Below are 25,410 nucleotides of genomic sequence, written 5' to 3'. Positions count from 1 at the left end.
TTAGAAACATCGATGAGAGAGAAACATCAATCAGCTGCCTCCTGCACACTCCCTACTGGGTATGTGCCCACCACCAAGGCACATGCCCTTGACCGGAATCAAACCTGGGACCCTTGAGTCCGCAGGCCGACGCTCTATCCACTGAGTCAAACAGGTTAGGGCTATAGTGCAATTCTTTTTTTTTTTTTTTAATATATTTTATTGATTTTTCACAGAGAGGAAGGGAGAGAGATAGAGAGTTAGAAACATTGATGAGAGAGAAACATCGACCAGCTGCTTCCTGCACATCTCCTACTGGGGATGTGCCCGCAACCCAGGTACATGCCCTTGACCGGAATCGAACCCGGGACCTTTCAGTCCGCAGGCTGACGCTCTATCCACTGAGCCAAACGGGTTTCGGCTATAGTGCAATTCTTAAGCTTTTTATATTAATGTCAATATTGGAACAATGTATCTTGGATGTTTTCACTATGTATCTTTGCTACGCAACACTGATGTACATTTTCTGTCTCTGTCAATGCATGTCACCCAAAATGAGTTCGAGTGTCACCTCTGACACGCGTGTCATAGGTTCGCCATCACTGTGCTAAGGCCACTCAACCGATCGATCACTATGACATGCACTGACCACCAGGGGGCAGATGCTCTGACCAGTAGGTTAGCTTGCTGCTGGGATCCGGCTGATCGAGACTGAGCCAGACAGGCCAGGTGGGCCAGACACGCCCTGGAGCCCTGCCAGGGTCCCTCCCCAGCTGGCCAACCTCCCTCGTCCCTCCCTGGCCCCAATCGTGTACCACTAGGGTCCCTCGGCCTGGCCTGTGCCCTCTTGCAATCCGGGACCCCTTGGGGGATGTCGGAGAGCCAGTTTTGGCCCCATCCCGCAGACCAGGCCAAGGGACCCCACTGGTGCACGAATTCGTGCACCAGGCCTCTAGTTTAGTATAAAAAATATTGCAAAAGAAAGAGCTTGGGTTTTGCCACCTAGGACCACAAGATCTCTTTAACTTTTCTGGGCCTCCTTTTTTCACCTGTAAAGTGATGTACTGTATAAGCTTTCCTCTCAGATTGGTCCGTGAGAGTTGCTTCCATAAAGGCCTGCCTCCAGAAGAGACCTGATTGCCTTTTAGTTTTAGAGTGCCTCTGGGCACCAGCCAATAGCTCAGGATGAACAGGTATGAGAAGCCTCTCACTCGACTTGTAGATGGAGAAACTGAGGCACAAAGAGCACCAGAGGTTTGGTCTAGAGCACACAGTGTTGGCAGCAAAGCTAGCTCTAGCTCAAGTCTGAGCTGTAGCCTGCGACCTCCGGTGGGGTATGGGACTGGGGTGGAGGCGGGAGGGTGGCTGTTGGGAGAGGAACTGCTCACCTCTGGATGTGGTCACCCCGGAGGCCGGACTCACACACACACACACACACACACACACACACACACACACACACACCTACACTGGAACTTGAGCACATTCCTCACTCGCTTTGAGTTCCACCTCAGCCCCTGAGCAGCTGGGTGGGGAAGGAGTCATTCCTGGAAACTAGAGGCAGCTGCAGTCGGCGTCAGTCTCAGCCCCAAACAGAGGTGGGAGGGTGCTCGCGGGCCCCGGGCCCCGCGACTCCGCATCCTCCCTCCCTGCTGGGCCGCAGACTGTGCACCCTCGGAACTCGCTTCTTGCTTCCATTGAATGGGAGTCGGACGCGCGTGTAGATAGCAGATGGGGACTGTATAACCATGTCACATGTATGTGTTGCGTGGCGTACACATCCTTGTTTAGACGTGTGAAACGTGTGCGGCGCGGTGCGCAGATGTGGGGGTTCACGGAATATGGGGCTCTTCGTCCCAGCCCTTCCAGATGGTACTGCCAGGCCTCCACCCGTCCCAGGCGCTAATCTGGAGTTTGCGCGTGCGCGACTCCGCCTTAGGCCCCTCCCCTGCGATGGGACCCCGCCCTCGCCTCACTTTACGGCCCAGCACGCCACTTTTACGGCAGACGCTGCCGCTGTTGCCGCTGCCCCTACTACCGCGGCTGCTGCTGGTGAGGTGAGGTGCGGTGCGGTGTTGGGCCGGTGTCGCCGGCGACCGGGGAGGAATTGGGGAGCAGGGCCGCCGAGGGACGGCAGGGACGACGGGTTATTAGCTGCTGCTTTGTCCTCAGCTCCGGTCCCGTCTGCGCTGCCGCAGGGAGGCCGCCCCGGCCCGGCGAGCCGAACCAATGCTGGATCTGGAGGTGGTGCCTGAGCGCTCTCTGGGGAACGAGCAATGGGAATTCACCCTGGGTAAGTGTGGGGGTCCTCCCTCAGAACCCTGTTCTCTGGTTCTTACTTCCCTCCGGGCCCTTCCCGCCTCTGGCCTCTGCCCCTGACTCCCCAGTGCCCGCGGCTTGTCGCCTCTTCCGTCCTATTGGCTTTTGGGGCTCCAGGCACTAGATACCCGCTCCAACCGGCCCGACCCGCCCGTCTTTGGCTCGGCTGGGCCCAGACGCCCTCGCCTCAGGCCTTCACCCGGCCCCTCCCGGGACTGGTACGGTAGTAATAATAATAACAACAGTGACTGACACGCCCCAAACACTTGAGGACTAGCTCTGCTTTGTGGTGCGTAATGATCTCTAGACGGCCTTCTTGGGGTCGAAGGGTCGACACTGTTGTTATTCCTAGTCGCTATTTACTGATGAAATAGTTGAGAAGTGACTGACACTCTGAAACGCCGCAACAGGGGGTCTCCCTTTGCTTTTCTGGGCTGTGAGTTGCCACTTCGGAAGGGGAAACCCTGCGCCTCCCACCCCCCGCCCCATCCCTTACTCTGGCGTTGGGGATCTGGTGAAGGGAGCTGGTTGAGGAGAGTCTGTGTGTTAAAGGAACTTTCTGACTTGTTCCCTTCTCGTTTTTAATTGTGGTCGATGTGGTGAGGTAATCGTAAACCCAGACCTTAGCTGAGAATGAAATAGGAGTTCAGGAAAAGTAACATTTAGTTTGTAGAACGTTCAATTAGGTCGTTTTGGTATTTTGGGTGTGTTTTTGTTTTTTGTTTTTTGGCCCGGTTTTCCTCATCCCCACTACCTTTATGTGTACAAATATTTGCGTTCAGTAACGCCAGTGTGTGTTTACTTTGATGTTCCAGCACTAGGAAAAGGGGGCGGGGAGCAGGTGCTGGTGCTGTTTGTTTGTGCTTGGGCCTGAACTTTTGTCACACTAATTTGAGCGACTGGACTGAGTCAGCTGCTCTGTTGGGCTATAACTTATCCTGGAATCTGGAAGACTCACGTCTATGGAGACAGACAGGGCACAGGAGACACTGGTAGGGCCCTGCTGGTGCCCAGTTGAACGATAAACCTCCTCTGGACTGTGGGAGCCAGTTTTATCGAGAGGCCCTCCTCAACTTCTCTCATAACTAACGCCACTCCCGCAGAGTTCTGCCCAAAATTTTCGCTGGTATGGAACACCCCAGCCTCTTGTGAAGCAACCAGAGCTGGATTTTGGGAGGCTAGTGATATCTTTGCCTCCAGACACATTCATCATGCTGGTGCAGTTTGGCTTCTAGTTAGGGAATTAACCTCTCCACCCACAGCTTCTGCTCACACCAGGATTTAACAGGACGGAGCGAGAACCACCACCATGGCTTCAGATTGTGCTTGATGCTACGACTAAGTTGTGGATCTCTGTGGTACAGGGTCTTGGCCAAAAGTAATGATTAGGATGTTAGTTGAGAGCAGGATTTTCAAAAAACTAGGTGGGAGAACAAGACTTTTTTTGTCAACTGTTTTTTTGTTGTTTTTTAAAATATATTTTTATTGACTTTTTATAGAGAGGAAGGGAGAGGGATAGAGAGTTAGAAACATCGATCAGCTGCCTCCTGCACACCCCACACTGGGGATGTGCCCGCAACCAAGGTACATACCCTTGACCAGAATCGAACCAGGGACCCTTCAGCCCTCAGGCCAACACTCCATCCACTGAGCCAAACCGGTTAGGGCTGTCAACTGTTGTTTTGATACCGGAACTCCCACTTTTTTTAAAATATATTTTTATTGCTTTCAGAGAGGAGGGGAGAGGGAGAAAGAGATAGAAACATCAATGATGAGACAGAATTGATCGGCTGCCTCCTGCAGGCCCCCTACTGGGAATCAAGCCTGCAACCCCAGCTTGTATCCTTGACCGGAATCGAACCCTAGACCTTTAAGTCTGCAGGCTGACGCTCTATCCACTGAGCCAATCCAGCTAGGGCCCACTTCTAACTTCCAGTTTTCAGGGGTCAAGGGTTTGGGCTGTTCTTTCAAACTTTCTAGCAACCAGAAACAGTGAAAAGACCATTTCTGTACATGGGTCTAGAATTGAACTTTGGGGAAAAGTTCATAAAGGGGGCCTGAGCCTTGATGTTTTCTTTGTGGGTCTTAAAAGTCACTTTAAAATCCTGTCTGCCTTAGAGATGGTGGTCATTTAACTTCTCCAGACTAAAATAAAAGTTAGTCCTCTCCCCAGCCCTCACACGTCAAAACTGCAATTGGGGCTGAATTACATTCCTAGGCTAGAGAACCAGGCAGTGCTTAATTCAAGTCACCACAGCCTTGAAAGGTAATCTCCATTTGACAGCTGAGGCTCAGAAAGGTAAGAGATGATAAAAAGTAGGGGACAGATTTTTTGCTCCCACTGCTCTACCCTTCTGAGGATAGGATCAGTTTTGTTTCTAGGTTTCTTTTTGGAATCTGTGCTAATGCAAATGTATCTAGACCTTGCCATTATCTGCCTGGCATCATAATGGGGAGCTGCATCCAACTTCTTGGCTGCTTTCCTGGCCTTTGTTTGATGTTGGAAGATTAGAGAAATGCCAGCAACACAGGGACAGGAAAACCTAGGCCAAGAGGAATCTCTGAGAATGCCACTGATGGCTTGATCAGTGGTGGACTAAAGGCAGTGCAAATTTGAGATGTTTTTCAATGACATTCGCAGAATGCATTGGTGTGGAGGCATGTCTGAATTTATTTTTTAAATTTGTGTTGCAGCCCTCGCCGAGTAGCTCAGTTGGTTAGAGTGTCGTCCCCATAAGACAAAATTGCTGGCTGGGTCTCTGGTTAGGGCACATAAATAAGTGGAACAACAAATCAGTATCAATCTCTCTCTTTCTCTCTCTCTCTCTTCTTCCTTTCTCTCAAATCAGTAATTTAAATTTTTTTAAATAAATAAATAAGTGTTGAAAATGCCCAAAGAGGGTAGGTTTAAGGGTCACTAGAGAATAGCCTTCTCTGAGCTTATCTTGTTCCAGAGGGACTGAACACTCACTTTGTTGAAGGCAGCATGTACCTCTGGACTCCGCTTACAGACATTGAAAATTGAATAAGATTAGTCTAGTGCAGTGGTTCTCAACCTGTGGGTCGTGACCCTTTCACAGGGGTCACCTAAGACTATCGGAAAATACATATATAATTACATGTTTTTGTGATTAATTACTATGCTTTAATTATGTTCACTTTGTAACAATGAAATTGGGGGTCACCACAACATGAGGAACTGTATTAAAGGGTTGTGGCATTAGGAAGGTTGAGAACCACTGGTCTAGTGGGAAGGAACTTGACAGAAATAGTGTGTTTTATTGTAATGGGGTAGAAGTTGTGTAGGGTGCTATGGAAGGAGAGAAGAAACTTGATCTGCGGAGTTCGGGAGGAAGGCTTCCTGTCAAAAACCTACAAGAGCCCGGCAGGCATGGCTCAGGGGTTGAGCATTGACCTAGGAACCAGGAGGTCACAGTTGGATTCCCGGTCAGGGCACATGCCCGGGTTGCCGGCTCGATCCCCAGTGTTGGGCATGCAGGAGACAGCTGATCAATGATTCTCTCTTATCATTGACTAGAGGCCTAGTGCACGAAATTTGTGCACTTGGGGGGGGTCCCTCAGCCTGGCCTGCGCCCTCTCGCAGTCCTAGAGCCCTCGGGGGATGTCCCACTGCCAGCTTAGGCCCACTCCTCATGGAGGCAGGAGAGGCTCCCAGCACTGACCACCAGGGGGCAGCTCCTACATTCAGCATCTGCCCTCTGGTGGTCAGTGCATGTCATGGCAACTGGTTGTTCTGACATTTGGTTAATTTGCATATTAGCCTTTTATTATATAGGATGTTTCTATCTCTTTCTCCCTCCCTTCCTCTCTGAAATCAATAAAAATATATTTTAAAAAAACACTACAGGAGCCAGTACTATTCCTGGAGCAGCTAACATCAGGAAGACTCTATTAGAAGGCTACTGCCAGATTTCTTATCCAAACTGTCCATACATATAAATCTTCCAACCAAGTTAAAACAAAACAGTGGGCCCGACTGGTGTGTCTCAGTGGTTGAGCATCAACCTATGAACCAGGAGGTCGTACATTTCGATTCTGGTCAGGGCACATCCAGGACTGTGGGCTCTATCCTCAGTAGGGGGTGTGCAGGAGGCAGCCGATTGATTCTCTGTCATCATTGATATTTCTACCTCTCTCTACCTTCCTCTCTAAAGTCAATAACAATATGTTAAAAAAACAATGGGAAAGATAGATGGTATGTAAGGAACTATAAGCAATTTGATATTATAATTAGAGCACTATGTACTGCTGGAAGAAGAAATAGGTTCCCTAGATTCCCAATTCTCTTTGGTAGTAGCTGCCTGGGACACTATCAAGGAGTCTCTGGGTTCACTGGAAAAGAGGATACCTGGAATAAAGTGTGTTATGGATGGGTTTAGGAAGAAAGTTTAGAGACTAGATTTTGAAAGATGGGGAAGGATGAGGCATCTAGAGGTTCTGGTTTGAATGACTGGGTAGATGTAGAGGTCAGAATACAGAAGAGAAGCCAGATTTCAGGGAGTTGAATAAAACACATACTGTCCTTGTGCTTATAAAGCTATGTCTTTGTTTTTGGATTGTCTGGGACTTTGTTTTAAATTGCCTCTCTGTATGTGTCTTGTTTGAAATATAATGTGTCTTTTTGTTTGAAAACATACTTTTTGGTGTTCCCTGTGAGTCCCTGAACTTTTGAGAGGCCATTGGGATTGGGATTTTTTAAACGGGAGCAAATATAAGTCTATTTATAATGGGCCATCAGCTCACAAATCAAGTGTTAATTTAGAAGATATTTGTGATTAGATAAATAAGGATAAAAATCCTTAGTAAAATAAGTTGATTCTGGTAGGTGTGTGAGGAAGGAACTTTCCTAGGGTATACATAGTCCATGGCACAGTGAGAACCAGGCCTCATTCTCCAGAGTCACACAGTCAGTGCTTTCTCACTCTTTTGGTTCATGCTGACTTTGTCTTCTCAAAGCTCTTTGCTTGGGATCAACACAAAAGTTCCCATTTGTATATTAACTCCCTTCCCTTATACAATCCAACTATTCCCTTAGTGCAGTGGTCGACAAACTGCAGCCCCTTGAGTGTGGCTCTTCCACAAAATACCACGTGCGGGCATGCACATACAGTGCGATTGAAACTTGGTGGCCACACTCAAGGGGCCAAAGAGCCGCATGTGGCTCACGAGCCGCAGTTTGCCGACCACTGCCTTAGTGCTTGCTGCTAACTTTATTCTAGCTCTTACTGCTTATTGAACTTTGAACTTAGTCTTGTTTCTGTAAACCTTAGTGACACCCACTGCAAACTTGACTGCAGGCACCAATACCTAGCACAGTGGTAGATGTTCGTAAATGGACAACCCACGTAACCCACACAGGTGTCCTTGCTTTATTTCAGGAATGCCTCTGGCTCAGGCAGTAGCCATTCTTCAGAAGCACTGTCGCATCATCAAAAATGTCCAGGTTCTCTACAGTGAACAGGTGAGCTGATTTGTTTACTGAAATAGCATCCCTAGTCAGTGAGTCATCCCCAGAGGTTGGTGATTTGGGGGAGGGGCTGACTGGCAGGGATTGTTGGGTCAGTGTATTTGAATAGGAGACTCTTCAGCACTAGCCAGTTATCAAGCATTTTTTTTTTAATTCTAAAACTTTTGGTCTTGATAACCTGTTGCTGCCAGGTTTTGAGGATCTGTAATAACTGAACGTGTGTGTGTGTGTGTGTGTGTGTGTGACCATCCGTCCCTGACACGGACTTTTAGTGGGAGGTCACCTTGGACTATCTGGTCTTGCTTTCCATTCATTATTTCTTGGACAATATGGTAGTCTCTATTAAATGTTGGTCAATTGTGCCAGGAATTAACCCTTGTAGAATGTTGCATGTACCTACAAAGACCTTTTTAGCCCAGCTGGCATGGCTCAGTGGTTGCGCCTTGTCCTATGAACCAGGAGGTCATAGTTGCATTCCTGGTCAGGGCACATGCGTGGGTTGTGGGCTTGATCTCCAGTGTGGTATGTGCAGGAAGCAGCCGATCACTGATTTTTTTCTTATCATTGACTAGAGGCCCAGTTCACAAAAATTGTTGCGAGGAGGGGGGTTTGTCTCTGAAGCCTGCTGTCGGACATCCTTAGTGCTGCTGTTGAGGCGGGAGAGGCTCCTCCCACCGCCACTGTGCTTACCAGCCGTGAGCCTGGCTTCTGGCTGAGCGGTGCTCCCCCTGTGAGGGCACACTGACCACCAAGGGGCAGCTCCTGCATTGAGCGTTTGCCCCCTGGTGGTCAGTGCGCATCATAGCGACCGGTTGTTCCGCCACTCAGTCGATTTGCGTATTAGCCTTTTATTATATAGGATAGGAAGTTTCTATCTCTCTCCCTTACTTCCTCTCTGAAATCAATAAAAATATATTTTTTTAAAACACACACTTTTTTTAGTTTCCAGTAAGAGTATACTTTAGGTTAGCACCAGAGAAGAACTTTCTGAACATCAGAATTTTTTAAATAATATTTGATTTTTTAAGTATGTAAAGTTAGAAGCTATTTTTCATAGTCCTTTAGAAATAGGATTTTTCCATCTCTCTAAAAATGCAATTTCCCTTCCACTGACTTTTTAAAATATATATATATTTCTTTATTGATTTCAGAGAGGAAGGGAAAGGAAGAGAGAAATAGAAACGTCAATGATGAGAGAGAATCATTGATTGGCTGCCTCCTGCACGCCCCACACTGGGGATCGAGCCCACAATCCGGGCATGTGCCCTTGACCGGAATCGAACCTGGGACCTTTCAGTTCACAGGCCAACGCTCTATCCACTGAGCCAAACCAGCCAGGGCTCCACTAACTTCTTTGAAGTCTGTGATTCTTCTATGACAGACCATGTGCAACAACCTTTTGGTGCTGTTTGTGTCACAAACCTCAGGGAATAGTTTTGCTCCTATACAGGCTGCAGGCTTGTCCTCAAGTGGCTTTTCTGAGGCCATTTAAGTACCAATTTGATTATTTTAGTTGCATTTTATTTCAATTAGTTTCAGATCCTAAAGCAAGTGACAGATTATTTTTGGCATGAAGGATTAGAAGTGGGTATAAAGTGAAGAATAGTAGCTTTTCCTCTTTGTTACAGGTCATTCATAACCTAGTCTGACTTTCAGTGTTAGACCCAGAGGGAATTGTAAGTAGCAGGCATCAAAATGGGAAGCAGCTTAAGAAAATTGGCTTGCCCTAGCTGGTTTGACTCAGTGGATACAGTGTCAGCCTGGAGACTGATGGGTCCCGGGTTCGATTCCGGTCAAGGGTGCAGGCCTGGGTTGCGAGCTCCGTCCCCAGTGAGGGTTGTGCAGGAGGCAGCCAATCAATGATTCTCATCATTGATCTCTCTCTCTCTCTCTCTCTCTCTCTCTCTCTCTCTTTCTTCCTTCCCCCTTCCTCTCTGAAATCAATAAAAATATATTTAGGAAAAAATAAAATTGGCTTGCTTCTTGAACTTATAAGTAATTTCCAGATTTAGTTTAATCAGATTTGGGCACCCCAAGATTAGATGCATTTGAAAATAGGCTTTCTTTTTATTCAAATATTTTTTTATTATTTCAGAGAGGAAGGTTAGAGAGAGAAACATAAATGATGAGAAAGAATCATCGATTGGCTGCATCCTGCATGCCTCCCACTGGGGATCAAGCCCGCAACCTGGGCATATGCCCTGACCGGGAATCAAACCATGACCCCCTGGTTCATAGGTTGAGGCTCAACCACTGAGCCACAACAGCCGGGCATGTTTTATTTCTTATATCACTGACTTTGTTGTTAGTCGTCCAGTTTTGAAGTACAAATAGTAGTTTTAGCATTAAACTAATTTTCCCCAATATTGTCTAACCAACTGGAATCAGTTAGAAAACATGGGTTTAATAATTAGTCTGGTTCTCCTGTGAAGTGGATATAGTTTCCTTATAGAATAATCTTTTGATGCGGATCAAGAGGAGATGGTCTCTCAGAGCTCTGATATAGTGCTTCTTACATGTGGTCCTTTCCTCTTCTGCCCTCCTTCCATTCCTTTCCCATTTGTGTCCTTGTTTCCCATGAAGTGCAGAGAATAGTTTGACCTGTTAAACCTTTCAAAACTATCTTGTTTGTCTCCAGCAAATCACACCTTGGAAATTTAATGCGCATATCAAGTAGCCCCATTTTTCTTAGAGGGAGAGGATGTTAACGACTTGCAACAGACAGCTTTACTGAACTGTTTCATATGGAGGACTGCATAGTGCCTAAGCACCACATAGTTAGTATGTGTGTATTTTTGTTCTGGAGATAAAAGGTACTAATAAAACATTGTGAAGATGATTTATTTGCTTCCTTTTAAAAATTGCTCAGTTGTACAAAAAATTCTTTTTTAATTTTTATTTATTTTGCTTAGTTATATCCTGCATTGTAATAATGCCAGGAAGAAAATGATCAGTTCTTGGGAGAGTGTAAGAAAATCCAGATCCTCCCAGCATTCTTCCTCTAATCATGGATCTTGAAAGATGCTAAAATGTTGCTTCATCCTGCTTTCCCCTATGGGCTGACCCTCTCAGAAATGGAACTGTGTGTTCTGGGTTCAGAATAAGGTCAGGGTTCATAGTCCATTATCTTGTCTTGCTTGAGACCTAATTGTTTAGGCATTCATACAGCAAGCATTCTTCTAATGTTTGCCAGGCATGATGGTGCCACCACGGCCTCTACTTTGTAAAGGTCAATGGGGTTTAGGGGAGCAGTCTGTGCTAATCACAGAAGGCTCTTTGGAGAGAATTTTTCTACTGAGACCTACACCAGCAGTGAGTGGCACAGTCTTTCTCTGACAGCCACTCTTTTTTTTTTTTAATATATTTTATTGATTTTTTATAGAGAGGAAGGGAGAGGGATGTGCCCGCACCCAAGGTACATGCCCTTGACTGGAATCGAACCTGGGACCTTTCGGTCTGAAGGCTGATGCTCTATCCCCTGAGGCAAACCAGTTAGAGCTGACAGCCACTCTTCTGTCATTCACTGCCTGCTTTGAGACGCTTTATAAAGAAACTTCTCTAAATCCTTTTGAGAACTGTGTGCCAGTTTTAAGAAAGGGCAGAGTTTTGGACGGTCCTGTTTTTTTTCTGCTGGGCAACCTGGTTAGGGCTATGGTGAGTCTTCACGTGTTGAGTCCTTGAATTGATTGCATTGGACTAGAAGCAGGAGGTGGGGCATGCATGAGGAAAGCGTGCAGTGTGCTGTGCTTAGTGCTTTCTGACCCACTACCTATGAAACTAGAGCTCAGAGAAGTTCTGAGAGTCACGTAAGGTCACCAGCTCACCTGGACTCAAGGCCAGCTTTGTCCAGTATTCTGTGCTGCTACTCCCCTCCCCCCAGGACTCAGAAGGGGCAAATGTAGAAATATGACTCCTTAGATCTTAGACTTGGGCCTTTCAGAAAGAAGCACATGTGATATGAGATGGTGGGGGGAGGGGAGGAAAGAGGAAGAGTGTCATCTCATACATCATCAGATCACAAAGTACTTATTTGTCCTGGAATATGGCCTAAAACAGTCAAAAATAAAAAGTGTTCCCTGTGGATGGTACAGCCTGGGAGTGAATGGATATAGGTTCAGCCAGAATGCATTGGACATTACCTGCTGAATTTGGGTCCTCATGAGGCTTTTTCACGTAGTCTGCATTCCTCATCAACTGTTCTCTGACAGCAGTAAACCCATGCTACAGATTTGTACCCTGGACCCTCAAAAGAAAGTGGCCTCTATACTCACATAATTTTAGCCCTTTTCCCCAAGTATTATTACTCCAAACCTATAATAATATAGGCCTTGGGAAAGAGATGCTCTTTTCAGCCGATATTATAAAGTAGCAGCTGTAGGCTGGAAATAGAGCACACTGCACTCATGCAATAGTTTGTTTCTGGCTTCCAAACCTTGTTAGTTGGGGGAGGGAGTCTGCACTTAGATATTCCCTGTGTATTGCATATATATTGTAATGCTTTCAGTAGGTGCTGCTAAGTAAATTAATTGTTTGGAGTGTGTGTTTTTATTTTGTAGTCTCCTCTAAGCCATGACCTCATCCTTAACCTGACTCAGGACGGGATCAAACTACTGTTTGATGCTTTCAATCAGAGACTTAAGGTAACTAAAGTTTCATGTCAGGCTGATTAATATGTGCTGTTATGAGATGTTTAGGCATTCATAAACTCCTAAGTGGGAGTAAACTTCCTTGGTTCAGAGACCGCCAAGAGGTAGGAGACTGAAGCCTTGCCTGTTTCCCTAAAAAGAGAAACTGGGTCTGGTAGTGGAAATATTCTGGGAAGGACTCTAGTCCTAGGCTCTGGAGGTGAAAGGGAAAGAGTATTGAGGATTTAGGGAATGTGGTATGGGGAGGGGGCTTTTATATTAAATAGGAAAATGAGAGGAGCTAAGTATATGGCATAGATTCTCCTGAGTCTTTAAAAAGGTACTAAAACTCAGCAATTCCAATCCTGGGTGTCTATTCAAGAAATGAAAACATCCACAAAATAGAGGGGGAAAAAACTTGTACACAAATATTCTTAGCATAAGCAGAAATGATTCTAGCAGCTTTGTGCATAATAGACACAAGATGAAAAACAACCCAGTGTTCGTTAGTGGGTGAGTGGCTGAGCAAAGTGAACTATGTTCATGTAGTGAAGTGTAATATGACAAAAAATGGACAATTTACTCCTACCTCAACATAGATGGATCTCAAAAACATTATGCAAAAGAATTAAGTGAAATAAAAACAGTCATAAAGGCCAAAACCGGTTTGGCTCAGTGGATAGAGCGTCGGCCTGCAGACTGAGGGTCCCGGGTTCGATTCCGGTCAAGGGCATGTACCTGGGTTGCAGGCACATCCCCAGTAGGAGATGTGCAGGAGGCAGCTGATCGATGTTTCTCTCTCATCGATGTTTCTAACTCTCTATCTCTCTCCCTTCCTCTCTGTAAAAAAATCAATAAAATATATTTAAAAAAAAAAAAAAAAGTCACAAAGGACCACCTTAAAAAAAAAAAGGTACTAACAATGAGGTTTAATGGCAGAATAGGACCACAAGATTTTTCTTTTTTTATATATATTTTATTGATTTTTACAGAGAGGAAGTGAGAGGGATAGAGAGTTAGAAACATCGATGAGAGAGAAACATCGATCAGCTGCCTCCTGCACACTCCCTGTTGGGGATGTGCCCGCAACCAAGGTACATGCCCCTGACCGGAATCGAACCTGGGACCCTTGAACCTGCAGGTCGATGCTCTATCCACTGAGCCAAACCAGTTAGGGCAAGGACCACAAGATTTTAGTCAGGTTTATATATCTTATTTTACTTTATTCTTCGATCAAGTAACATGACTTAGAAGATGAAAATTAGAGCAGTTTTTCCTAAAATGCTGAGATTGAGGCTCAATAAGTTTGAGGAAATGTAAATAAACAGCTTGCTGGTGTGCAGGGTTGTCTTAATTAGTGCTCCGGTGCAATTTACTAACACCTGCTTCAGTCCAGGATGTTTTTAATACACTATTTACAAATGCCTGGGCTTTACAGGTTAGTCATGTGACATCAGACTCAAGCACCAGAGTCACAAGGTTGAATGTGGCTCTGGGCAGTGGCATGCAAAGCCATCATCCTAGTTAGGATATGGAGTTGTCTTTCCAAAAGACTTAGATACTTCCTAGTTCTCGACATACTGTCACAGATGAGCTGCTGAGGAGATAAGATAGAATATGGAAAAAGAATGTTTACATGAAATGAGAATTCCTCATTAATGATTTTTCAAAAGCAGGGTTTGATGTCACCATTGTTAGCCCCACATCTCCCTTGCCTCTCCTTGTGGACTTAGTTGTCCTGTCCTCACTGACCCAAAGTTTTACACTGGGAAAAGGGATAGGATGGCCTTCAGTGTGGCTTCATCGCAAATTGGGGAAAATTAATCTGGAAACACCTTTACAAAGAGTCATTTGCCTTTAACTTGGTAAATCCACTTTAGGAAACATAACTTTAAAAGGTTATGGGCAGGGTAATGTTGCCAGATATTTATAGCAGGGCTTTTCATAGTAATGAAAAGCTGGAAGTAACCTAAGTGGACAACAAAAGGGGGTGGCTAGACGGCCCATCACAGAATCACAGCGTGGTGAGGACAAAATCATGTATAGGGTGTTTATTAAAATACATTTCATTTTCAGCTGTTAAAAGTGTGTATATATTTTTGGGGAGCACTTAGTACATATAAGGTCAGGGCTGAGTGCTTCCCATGCATTTCCTAATTTAATCCTAATAAGCCTGTGAGGTGCAGTTTACTAGTCAGACAGCTGAGAAGAAGATAGTGGTTTGCCTGAACAAGTTTTTAACCCTATATTACCAGTGGCTTAAGCTCTGTTGTTGGGTATGGGAAATAAAAGTGATAAAAGCTGAAGAAAACAGTGTGAGTACATTATGCAGAACGTGAGGAATGGGAAGTACATTAGATGGGTAAGGAGGTAAAGTCTTCTGCCTCTGTGTGGTCATTATGAAGAAGGAGGGGCTAGGGACCTGCCTGAGCCTCTGGAAACTGAGGAAGCAATCAATCGGGTGTCCTTGCTTGGCATCAGGTCTGATCTGACCCATGTGCCTGCCCTTCCATCCGAGGGCTTTAGAATCCACCTCTCCCTTATGTTGTCTCCTGCAGTTTCCCTGTCCCCTCACTAGCTGCCTATGAGTGAGCTCTGTGGAATGAGCTTCACCAAGTCACAACCTTTACAGCCACCTGTCTTTTCCTTTCCTATTTTGGCTGCTGTCATGTCTCTGTTTCTCTCTGGTGAAATCAAGGACTTTTCCAGCCCAGAGGCTAGAAAATCATGAACTTTAGACTTCCTCAGCTGTTTGTTCCTATGGCTCAGCTAACTTCATAGACTAAAATCTGCTGGTAGAGTCTCCTGGTGACATGAAGGACTCCCAGATGGTTAGCACTCGGGGTTCCTTGCCACAAGTGCCCCCCTGTCATTAACTCTGGTTCACTGGGCGGGCAGGGTTGAACCACCTCCAAATGTTGGTCTGAGTGTAGCAGATGGGTGACAGTGACATAGGAGGAACATTCTGGAGGCTTACCCCCCCATGGTGAGTGGTGGGAAGCCCTTGAGGTGCCATTGCCAGCTGTTGTAATCAGAGGCAGAGTGCCTGCCTCTACTATATAAGCAGGGCTCTACTATAACATGGGGCTCTGGCCTCAGTCAAAAGGCATACCAATTTGGCAAGATAGACTGCCATGCCCAGGCTTCCTGAAGGGGACACTTCCTGAAGGTGTCTTATGAATCATAGCTATTTCCCTTCCCTTCCTTGCATGACCTCTCTTGGCATCTCTTTTCATGCTTTCGAGCTACATGTTGCCCTTAGCTAGCTTCATAGCACTCCCACTCACCTGACATGTTGAGTACTTCCCCTTTGCAAAATAATAAGCCAGACCTTAGGGGCCTTAACTTAGTGGGACCAGTGGACAGCATACACAAGTAGAGTAGAAAAGGGTTGATTGAAGTGCTGTGATGGCCAGCAGAGCAAGTGATCCTTAGAAGCAGTTAGGATCAAAATAGCCACATTATAGTTAAGAGATGACTAAGTTGTAAATTCTGTGTTATGATCTCTGAAGTTACAGACAAGGTCTGTCCAAGAGTGAATGCCTATTATGTCTCAGTTTCTGTAACAAAGCCAGATGCTCCTATACCTAATGCCCCTTCCAGAGTCAAACCCAGGTTGTCAGGGCAAAAAGACATTGAACCAGCTCTGTTTTTAGCCTCTAAAATGAGGCCCAATGTTCAGCTGGCTGGCTCAGTGGCTGAGCGTCAACCTATGAACCAGGAGGTCACGGTTCGATTCCCGGTCAGGGCACATGCCCAAGTGTCTGGCTCAGTCCCCATTGTGGGGCGTGTAGGAGGCAGCCAATCAATGATTCTCTCTCATCATTGATGTTTCTATCTCTCTCTCTTCCTCTCCCTTCCTCTCTGAAATCAATAAAAATATATTTAAAAAAATAAAACGAGGCCCAAGACCTCCCAGTTGCAGAATGGTGGATGGTTCTGAGGTCCCAGCCAGCTATCTGCTGGCTGCCAAGCCCTAAACATCATTGTCATAGAGGACTTCATAGTGCTTATTACTTGGTACCAATAGTGGCTGTGTGTTCAGTAACTTTTCCTTTGTCTCTGCCCTGAATTCTGGACATTTCCTTTGAGGCCAAGCTCACTGAAGATTCACGAGGGTTCTGAGGTCCTCCAGGGTTAGCCAGATGCCCTTCATTAAGGATATATCTGAATATTGTCACAGTTGTCCTAAGCCCGTGGTCGGCAAACTGTGGCTCGAGAGCCACATGCAGCTCTTTGGCCCCTTGAGTGTGGCTCTTCCTAAGCCTTAGGAGTACCCTAATTAAGTTAATAACAATGTACCTACCTATATAATTTAAGTTTAAAAATTTGGCCCTCAAAAGAAATTTCAGTCGTTGTACTGTTGATATTTGGCTCTGTTGACTAATGAGTTTGCCGACCACTGTGACCTAAGTTAATGTACTGTGACTTATTTTTTAGCAGGATAGACCTCTCCCTTCATCTTTTTGTTCTGTAAACACAGTATTTTGAAGCTATTTTTGAAATGGATTTGGGTTTTTTTATGCAGCAAAGTATAGAATGGAAGGAAGGAGGCTCCATATCCAAGGTTACAACCTTTTTAAAGAAAAATATGTTTTTATTAATTTTTTTAGAGAATGGAAGGGAGGTTATGTGCCCTGATTGGGAATTGAATCAGCAACCTTTCAGTGCATGGATGACACTCAACCAACTGACCCACACTGGCCAGGGCTCTGAGGTTACAACCTTAACAAACCCATGTATTTGTTTCTGTGGAGTGTCTCACTGTCCTGTAAGGGATGGTATGTGCAGTCTTCTCTATGATACAACAGTAGATTAGGTACAGGAACCTTGACCCAGAGCATCCACAAACATCTGTTCAATCCACTGGAAGAGGGGGAAGGAGAGGTTAATGCTGTGTGTGGTATGGGTTTTTCCTCCAAATTTAATAATGAGAACTAAAGATAATGTACCGTGCTTCCAGAGAATTTCAGCTAGTGATAGATTATTTTTTCTTTGCTATTCTGTAAATGTCTTCTTAATCTTCTTCAACTACAGAGCATTAACAACTCTTAAAATTTTTTTTTTAGGTGATTGAAGTATATGACTTGACCAAAGTAAAGTTAAAATATTGGTGAGTTTTCTCCCTTGCTGGTATATGTCACAGGCGTGGTACAGTGGGCTTTATGTACTACACCCATTACATTAGTAAAGGAATGCCATCCACAGCAGTTCTGGGATTAGAGCCTGGTGCCATGATTTCCTCAGACAGCTCTCAAGCTTGCTTAGTTTCCAGGAGAAAAGGAAACCTTACTAAGAACATGCTGTGAATATATGTCAAATTATTTACTTCTCTTGGCAAAGCAGGACCTCAGCTCAGAGGTGATTATAACTGTTTCTTGGGTCACAGCTGTCCTCTGCACGTTGTCTTTTTGGCACCTCTTTATGCTTTAATGAGCAATAGAATTGGGACAGTACAGATAGGTCTGACTCCAAAACCTATGCTAAAGAAAATGCCCAAAGGGCCACTGTTTAGGGACCAAAATCTGCTTTTTAGGATGATAATCGGTATGGTGCACAAATATTTGGCCCCCGTTATGACAAGGTGCTATTCTAGCATCTAGAGTGCTCTGTTCAGTAAGCTTCCAAGGTCTGGCTGTCCTGGGCTTGAGTAATGGCTTCATAATTTTATTAATCTCTGTGACCTTGGGCAAGTTACTTGACCTCTTTGAGCTTGTTTCCTCATCAGAGAAATGAAACCAGTAATGTGGCTGCTGGATTAGGAAGATTGCATGAGATAATACTGGAAAATAAAGCACATAGCACAGTGCCTGGTTAACAAAGGTGTTCTATAAATGCTACTAATCTTCCAAAAAATTTTCTTAACCTTTAAGCATTCTCCTGAAAGTCATAAATGCCTTATCTTCATGCTCATCATCTGAAATCCTAAGCCCCCCTGTACTGCCAAGCCCACCTCCCAGGTGGGATCCATCCCAACCCCACCCATCTGCCGAATCACCCAATTAACCTGCCTTTTAAGAAAATTAGCTGCCTTGCTTGGCTACATCTTTTTAAGATGTTCATCCCTTTTTAAGAAAGTTTTCAAGCCAACTACTAGTAGGCATCCTGGGAAAACACATTAACACTGTTTATTCCTGAGGCCACTCTTCAAGTTTGGATACCTGGAGCTGAGACTGGATTTATTTCCTTCTGAATAGATGTCTTGGGAGGCCCTAGAGGACCAATTCTGTATATAAGCCTCTGGAGAATTGACTTGTCCTGACCTCTTTAATTGTCTCTTATTTTAAAGTTCTCTAATTAAACTTTTATTTTGATATAATTGTAGATTCACCCGCCTATGTTTTAAGAATAACTCTTCTAGCCACCATCTCCAGTGATCTGTGAGCCCATCCTGGGAAGCCTGGTATTAAAAAATATCTTTGTTTTTCAGTGGAGTACATTTTAACTCTCAGGCCATAGCTCCCACCATTGAGCAGATTGACCAGTCTTTCGGTGCAACCCATCCTGGAGGTAAGCCAAGTCCATTTGATTCCTCTGGTTCTCTGGCAGCCCATCGTGATAAATCTGGCAAGTGGTACCATCCCCACCACAACCTCCTGGAGCCCAGTTCCTATAGTACATGGGGGTTGGTACTTGAGTGTAAAGCAAAGTTCCTCCCCCTTGTTTTCAGCCTAGTGGGTCAGTTCAGAAATGAGATACAAGGAAGTGTTGCCAGTCATTACTCCCTGCCAGGCTGGTTTGTGTTTGCAACTTCAGCCATGCCATTTCCTTCTCTTTCCTACAGTGTACAACTCTGCTGAGCAGCTCTTCCACCTCAACTTCAGAGGACTGTCTTTCTCTTTTCAGTTAGACTCGTGGACAGAGGCTCCCAAGTACGAGGTTAGCCCTTCCTTTCCCCGAGTATTTGTTGCCCAGTCCCCAGGTGCCCTACGTCAGCAGACAGTGCTTTTCAGGCAGACTAGATAGGTATCCTCTAGTTATCTATTGCTTTTAGCAAAATGTTTCATTCATCCTTAGGGTTATGAAATGATAGCTTTTCCTAAGGCTTACATTTTATTAAAGGGGGCATTCCTGCATTTCCTCACTGATGAAAGAAAGAGAAGAAAAACAAAGTAAAATTAAAGATGAACTTGTATGGTTGGGGTGAGTTTATTGACCAAGAGCCAGATTTTAACTAGTATGTGCTACTTTGATCTGGCCAGTTCATAAAGACCAGGAGTGCTGGGGAAATGCTAGAGTCTGAGTCACTTGGCCTGCAGTGTGCCCTTAGTAAAACGTTTGTTCTGTGTTTGCAGCCCAATTTTGCCCATGGTCTAGCTTCTCTCCAGATACCCCACGGAGCAACTGTGAAACGAATGTACATCTACAGTGGAAACAGCCTTCAGGATACCAAGTATGTGTCAGGGAGCACAAGCTTCATGCTAAGGCCTGGTAGGTAAGGCAAAGCCTGTGCTTATTCTGTGCCTGCCCCCAGGGCTCCCGTGATGCCCCTGAGCTGTTTCCTGGGCAATGTGTATGCTGAGAGTGTGGACGTTCTTCGAGATGGAACTGGACCCTCAGGTTTACGACTTCGCCTACTTGCTGCAGGTCAGTTACTGGCTTTGGGGTGGTGGATTCCCTCTTGTGTCCATGTTGTATGTTGTGAGCTCCAGGGTTGTCTGTTCTCCACCCTTTAAGCCCAGTTCTTAGAGAAGGCTGGCAGGAGGGACTTGTTGAATTGTGGTTTGGCCACACCCTGCTGAGATTTTGCTGGCTTTGAACAACAACAAAAAGAGTTGCTGCCTTTAGTAGTTGGTCGCTCTAGGATCCACGCCTGATTTTGTGGTTTCTTATGCCAGGCCAATCTCAGGTACATTGGACCTTGGATGGGGCTTAGTAGGACAGGGATCTCTAGTGTGGAGCTTGCCTCCATCAAGACATCCTGGAAGCCAACATAGAGATTATACCTTCACAGAACTCATAGTCTAGCTAGTATTTGTTCATAAATTGGGATCTTGCATCAGTCTCTGGGCATTGGTTCTTAACTGTTAAGAATCTTAAATGTAGGGGTGTGAGGGCGGGCTTGAAGGGGTTAAGGGGAGGGACGGGGACATATATAATACTTTCAACAATAAAGATTAAAAAAAATAATCTGGTATGTAAACTGAACTATTGCCCTGAATAAATTAGACATTCACAGCCTCCAGGTTAGAAATTTTTTAAAATGTGATTTTCTAGCCAAGGCAGAATAACAGCTACTTAAAGGAATGTTGCACCTGAGCTATAGCTTTTGAGAGAGTTGAAAGAACTGTGATGTGGCAGCATAGTTGAATGATTTAGGGTCTGTCTTCTCCAGAGGATTGCTGCTTGAAACAGCAGGATAGTCAAGGGTGGCTCAGTTATCCCAGGTGACAGTGGGAGAAGCCTCTTGGGAGTGGGGGGTGGCTCAGTTAATTCTGACTGCCACCCTGTACAGCACACCCCTAACAGTCACATCTCAGGGCTTCATTGAGTTACTGTCCAATCCAGTACTCAGTGAAAGTTTTATTTGGCAAGCGGAAGGGTAGCTTGTCTCAACTGACCTATTTCTCCCATCTGTTTCCTTAGGCTACAGTGATGCTTTTTTTGTTGTTGCCTGTTTATTTGTTTTAGAGAGGAGAGAGAAACATCAGTTTGTTGTTTCACTTATTCATGCATTCACTGGTTGATTCTTGGCATTTGGGGACAACACTAACCAACTGAGCTACCCCGCCAGGGCCTACAGTGATACTTTTAACAGGGAATATCAGTTCACCTGTTTTGGTCCCCTCAATAATTTATAGGAAGACTTACTTTGGAATCAGAAACTAAAAAGCTCCTAAAACTAAAGGTAATTTCACCTGGGTAGGCTTCAGGCAGAAAAAGAAAGCTTACCTGTCAAGGGTGCCTTCCCTGTAGCCCCATCTGGGCATCACAAGAATCTGGTACCTGGAGACTTGGGGCAGACAGTCCAGCTTGACAGCATTTTTGTGGGTTCCAGATTTCCTAAACAAGGTTTTATTTTGCCATTTAGTGTATATGTGCTGTGAATAAAGACTCGGGTTAATTGGAGAACTCATCACCTAGTATTTCATATTTTGGATTCCTGAAGTCTTCTGTATGTAACAGATGGATTGTTATCCATGAAAAGAGTTTTGTCACCATAAAGCCCCGTGCAGAGTAAGGTGATGTTGGCGATTATTATGGTACCAGGAATTGCAGTCCTCCTCAGACTCTTGGCTTTTTTTTTTCCCCCCCAAAAAAATACTTTGTCTTCCCATCCACAAAATGGGGGAAATGTTACTAATGGTGTATCTATTGCTATTCCCCAACTATGTGTGTGTTTAATTGGAGCCATTTCTGAAATGTATTAGACAAAGTTAGAGTTAAATATTCTTCCCAAAGAAGAAACTTTTGATAAATCAAGATTTTTTTCCATTGTCCCACTTTCTTGGTTTTCTCTTGAAGTACTAGTGTGTGTCAGGTGCTTGTGGATTAGGGAGTGAGTTAATGTGTGCTTCGCTCTTGGATTTTATAGAGTGATCTTTAGGCCAAGTCTCTTGTTGAGTGTTACCATTGAGAAGTACCTCCTAGCATTAAGTACCCTTTATTTTGTCAGGACCTGCAAAGTGGCAAGAAATAATAGTACTTTATTATATACTTCATAGCACCTCTGCAGCTATTTATTGTCCCTCGGTTGTGTGCTGACCTGATTGGGATCTTTATCACGCCATAAACTCTCCACATGGGCACCTGTTTTGCTCACCATTGTTTCCTCAATATCTAGCAAAGTATCCCCTAGCCTTTAATGGTCAATAGTAAATACTTGGTGAGTGAGTGAGTGGTGTTTCCAGAGCTCCCTGTCATTTTTGTGGAATTGAATGAGTCTCTGGCATTATTTAGATAAGGTAGTGATCTCTGGTAGTATCTCAAGCCCTGGTAACCTGCTTGCATGCAGTCTTGCCTCTCAGCCAAACCTGATAATGCAGTGTGCAATCAGAGGCCTCTCTGGAGCCCCCAGGGTCCTGGACTGCAGGGTCTCAGGCCCTACCCTGGAACTGACTATACCTCTCCCTTGTTCTCTGCAGGTTGTGGACCTGGCCTGTTAGCAGATTCCAAGATGCGGGTATTTGAACGTTCAGTGTATTTCGGTGATTCTTGCCAAGACGTTCTTAGCATGCTTGGTTCTCCACACAAAGTCTTCTATAAATCAGAAGATAAGGTGAGGGAAATGTGTTTATAAAGTGAATAGTGGGATAGTGGTCTCTTAATGTTTTAAAATCATTAACTTAATATTGAGTAAATATAAACTTTTTGCTATTTTCTCATAGAACCTATTCTGTTCAAGCAGATGGAGAAGTAAATTGAAAGCTCTTTTCTGACACTTGTTGGTCAGATTGTCCTGCCTTTCCTTGGAGACCAGGGCCCAGTTTATAGTCAACCACAGCTGGCTGGGTTGGTTGGCACCAGCAGCTGGGACTCCTAGACTCTTGCCTACCCAACAGTTTAATGTCAGAGGAAAAAAAACACAATTTACAGAATCATTTAATCCAAGAACTGTATTAAGGGGGTGGATTTTAATTCATTATTTTTTCCCCAACAGATGAAAATTCATTCTCCTTCCCCCCATAAACAAGTTCCATCCAAGTGCAATGACTACTTTTTTAACTACTTTACTCTCGGAGTGGTAAGTTATGATTCCTTAGAGAAGTGTTTAATTTCTGGGGGCATGGGCAGTGTACCTTGGCACATCTGTGTATACATATACAGCTGAAACTGTGCCTAGCAGCAGGGAACCTAGCCCCAGCTGGCTTTGCCCACTATTGTTGTATATGTCAGACTTTCCTGCCACCAAGGTTGCTGAGACACTGAGTTCCCTGTTATGTGTTCTCTGACAGAAGCATGCTCCACAGGTGGAGTCTGGGAATCATTCAGGTTAAGATGTTTTGGGAACTTCCCTCTTGTAGAGCATAGGAACCTCTTCTGGAGTCACAAAACTGGGAGATTAACTGGGAGATTAAAAAGTCTCAAAAACAGTGGGAGTGTGTTTATGTATTTAAGGGATCATCCCAGAGGCATTGTAGCCCTATGCTCTGGACCTCGGGTGCTGAATGGAGCTGATGGTCACCATCAGTGCTGACAGTCCAGCTGGTAGATGGATTTTGTATGTAAGAAATGATTGTGTAGCCCTAACCGGTTTGGCTCAGTGGATAGAGCATCGGCCTGCAGACTAAAAGGTCCCAGGTTTGATCTGGTCAAAGGCATGTACCTTGGTTGCGGACACATCCCCAGCAGGAGGCAGCTGATCGATGTTTCTCTCTCATCAATGTTTCTGACTCTATCCCTCTCCCTTCCTTTCTGTAAAAAATCAATAAAATATATTTTTTAAAAAGGAAAAGAAATGATTGTGTAAACACTGCACTATCAGAATACATCTCAGAGGGCAGGGCTAACCTGGACCTTGGGTCTTCTAACCTCTGAGCTCTCAAGGGCCTGGGGTTCTGGGACAGCAAAGAAAGGGTAGATTTTCTCCTTCTCTTTTCTCAGAGAAGGAGAAAAGAGAGATTGGGTTTGCCTATGTGGGAAAGACCAAACAGGAGCCAAGATTCGTGGAAGAGCAGTGGGATCATAAACTGTTGGGGCTAGGATGGTGCCAAGAGGGCATGACACTGTTCTGAGCTTTTTGAGTTCTAGAGCCAGTGATGACAGGTGGCAGGGAAGATGGAGAGAATGTATTGTCCCTGATAGGACTTGGTGTAGCTATTGATGGAGGGGTGGAGACAGGGGTAACCTTGGGGTTACAGGCCTGAGCAGCTGGCAGGGTGTGAAGCTGGGAAAGATGTGATGGAAGTGCTCAATGGGTAGCATCAAATCTAGGTCTGAATCCTGGCAGGAGGCTGAAACTTCAGTTTCAGGGGTTGCTGACACCCATAGAGAGGGCCTAATGGAAACCAGAGAGTCTCTGGCAGGTCATGACATTCAGAATAGCCAGGTGCCTTGAGCTCCTTGAATTAGATGGCCCCTGAATCTTCTCAGTGGCCTTTAAGTTGAAATCTATGCTTAGTTAATTTTTTATCCCAGTGCTTGACAGGAAAGGTCTGATTTGTTTGAGTTCCCAAACAGTGGGAGCTGTAGCCACCTGTGCTGGCCAGGACTGCTGGCACAAGATTTGGAATGGGGAGGCGTATGGACGGTTGGGTGCCCCCCTCACTGAAAATGTCCAGTTAAGGCTGCTTGGCCTCAGCTGTCCCCAGTATTGTTGCTTGGGAGAAAGCTCTTGCCTGCAGGCATCCCCATGGTGGAATAGGTGTCTCTGAGTTGGACATGCCCTGGGAAAGGCTGCTGCCCTGCCTCGGTAACTCTCCTGACTTAGGCATCTTGTTTTCTATCACAGGACATCCTCTTTGACGCGAACACTCACAAAGTGAAGAAGTTTGTCCTTCACACCAATTATCCTGGGCATTATAATTTCAATATGTAAGTATACCTGTACCTGCCCCTCTGAGCAGTGGGCTTTGGACTAACAATCCCCAGGAAAGAGAGATTATGGCTTTAGAGTTCACTAATTTATCTACACCTGAATTCTTGCTGGTTAATGGGACGTGAACATTTTCTGAGTGTTTATTCTGTTCCTGGTATAGTGTCTAATAACTTACATCTCTCCATCTGTACCCAGTTTACAAATAGGGAAATAAATTCAGAAAGCTTGGTGTCTCATCCAAGGTGGTAGTCTTCAGACCCCAGAGCTACACCTTTTCTGTTGAACTCTAATTCCCTAAGCTGGCCTCCCCCAGTGAATTCTGAGTCAGGCCCAGTGCCGGGCTTAGGATAGTTGTGCTTAATTCTGTTTTTCCTGGAGTGCAAGGTTAAGATGTGGGGGTGGTTAGGTCTCTCAGGGGGCCCAGCCTTTACACATCTTCCTTTTCTCTTTTAGTTATCACCGTTGTGAGTTCAAGATCCCAATAGCCATAAAGAAAGGTGAGTAGTGAGTGTCCTTGGGAT

General features: G+C 45.1%; 1 protein-coding gene across 1 annotated transcript in view; it reads left to right on the top strand.

Moving 5' to 3' along the window:
- Nucleotides 1-1,986: 1,986 nt before the first annotated feature.
- The window catches only part of PHAF1 (phagophore assembly factor 1), a 27,225-nt gene continuing 3,801 nt past the window's right edge, over nt 1,987-25,410 (top strand). Inside the window, exons 1-13 of the mRNA XM_070398594.1 lie at nt 1,987-2,036; nt 2,152-2,272; nt 7,698-7,780; nt 12,343-12,426; nt 17,481-17,524; nt 18,842-18,921; nt 19,196-19,290; nt 19,707-19,804; nt 19,886-19,998; nt 22,497-22,630; nt 23,012-23,095; nt 24,803-24,885; nt 25,343-25,386. Of these exons, the coding sequence (XP_070254695.1) occupies nt 2,209-2,272; nt 7,698-7,780; nt 12,343-12,426; nt 17,481-17,524; nt 18,842-18,921; nt 19,196-19,290; nt 19,707-19,804; nt 19,886-19,998; nt 22,497-22,630; nt 23,012-23,095; nt 24,803-24,885; nt 25,343-25,386 (1,006 nt within the window). The 5' untranslated portion in view covers nt 1,987-2,036; nt 2,152-2,208. The remainder of the gene's footprint in view (nt 2,037-2,151; nt 2,273-7,697; nt 7,781-12,342; nt 12,427-17,480; nt 17,525-18,841; nt 18,922-19,195; nt 19,291-19,706; nt 19,805-19,885; nt 19,999-22,496; nt 22,631-23,011; nt 23,096-24,802; nt 24,886-25,342; nt 25,387-25,410) is intronic.

This window comes from Myotis yumanensis, unplaced genomic scaffold (assembly GCF_028538775.1).
Source record: "Myotis yumanensis isolate MYYU_CA2020_CCGP unplaced genomic scaffold, mMyoYum1.0.hap1 SCAF_18, whole genome shotgun sequence".
Taxonomy (NCBI): domain Eukaryota; kingdom Metazoa; phylum Chordata; class Mammalia; order Chiroptera; family Vespertilionidae; genus Myotis; species Myotis yumanensis.
This window is presented reverse-complemented; position numbering and strand designations above follow the sequence as displayed.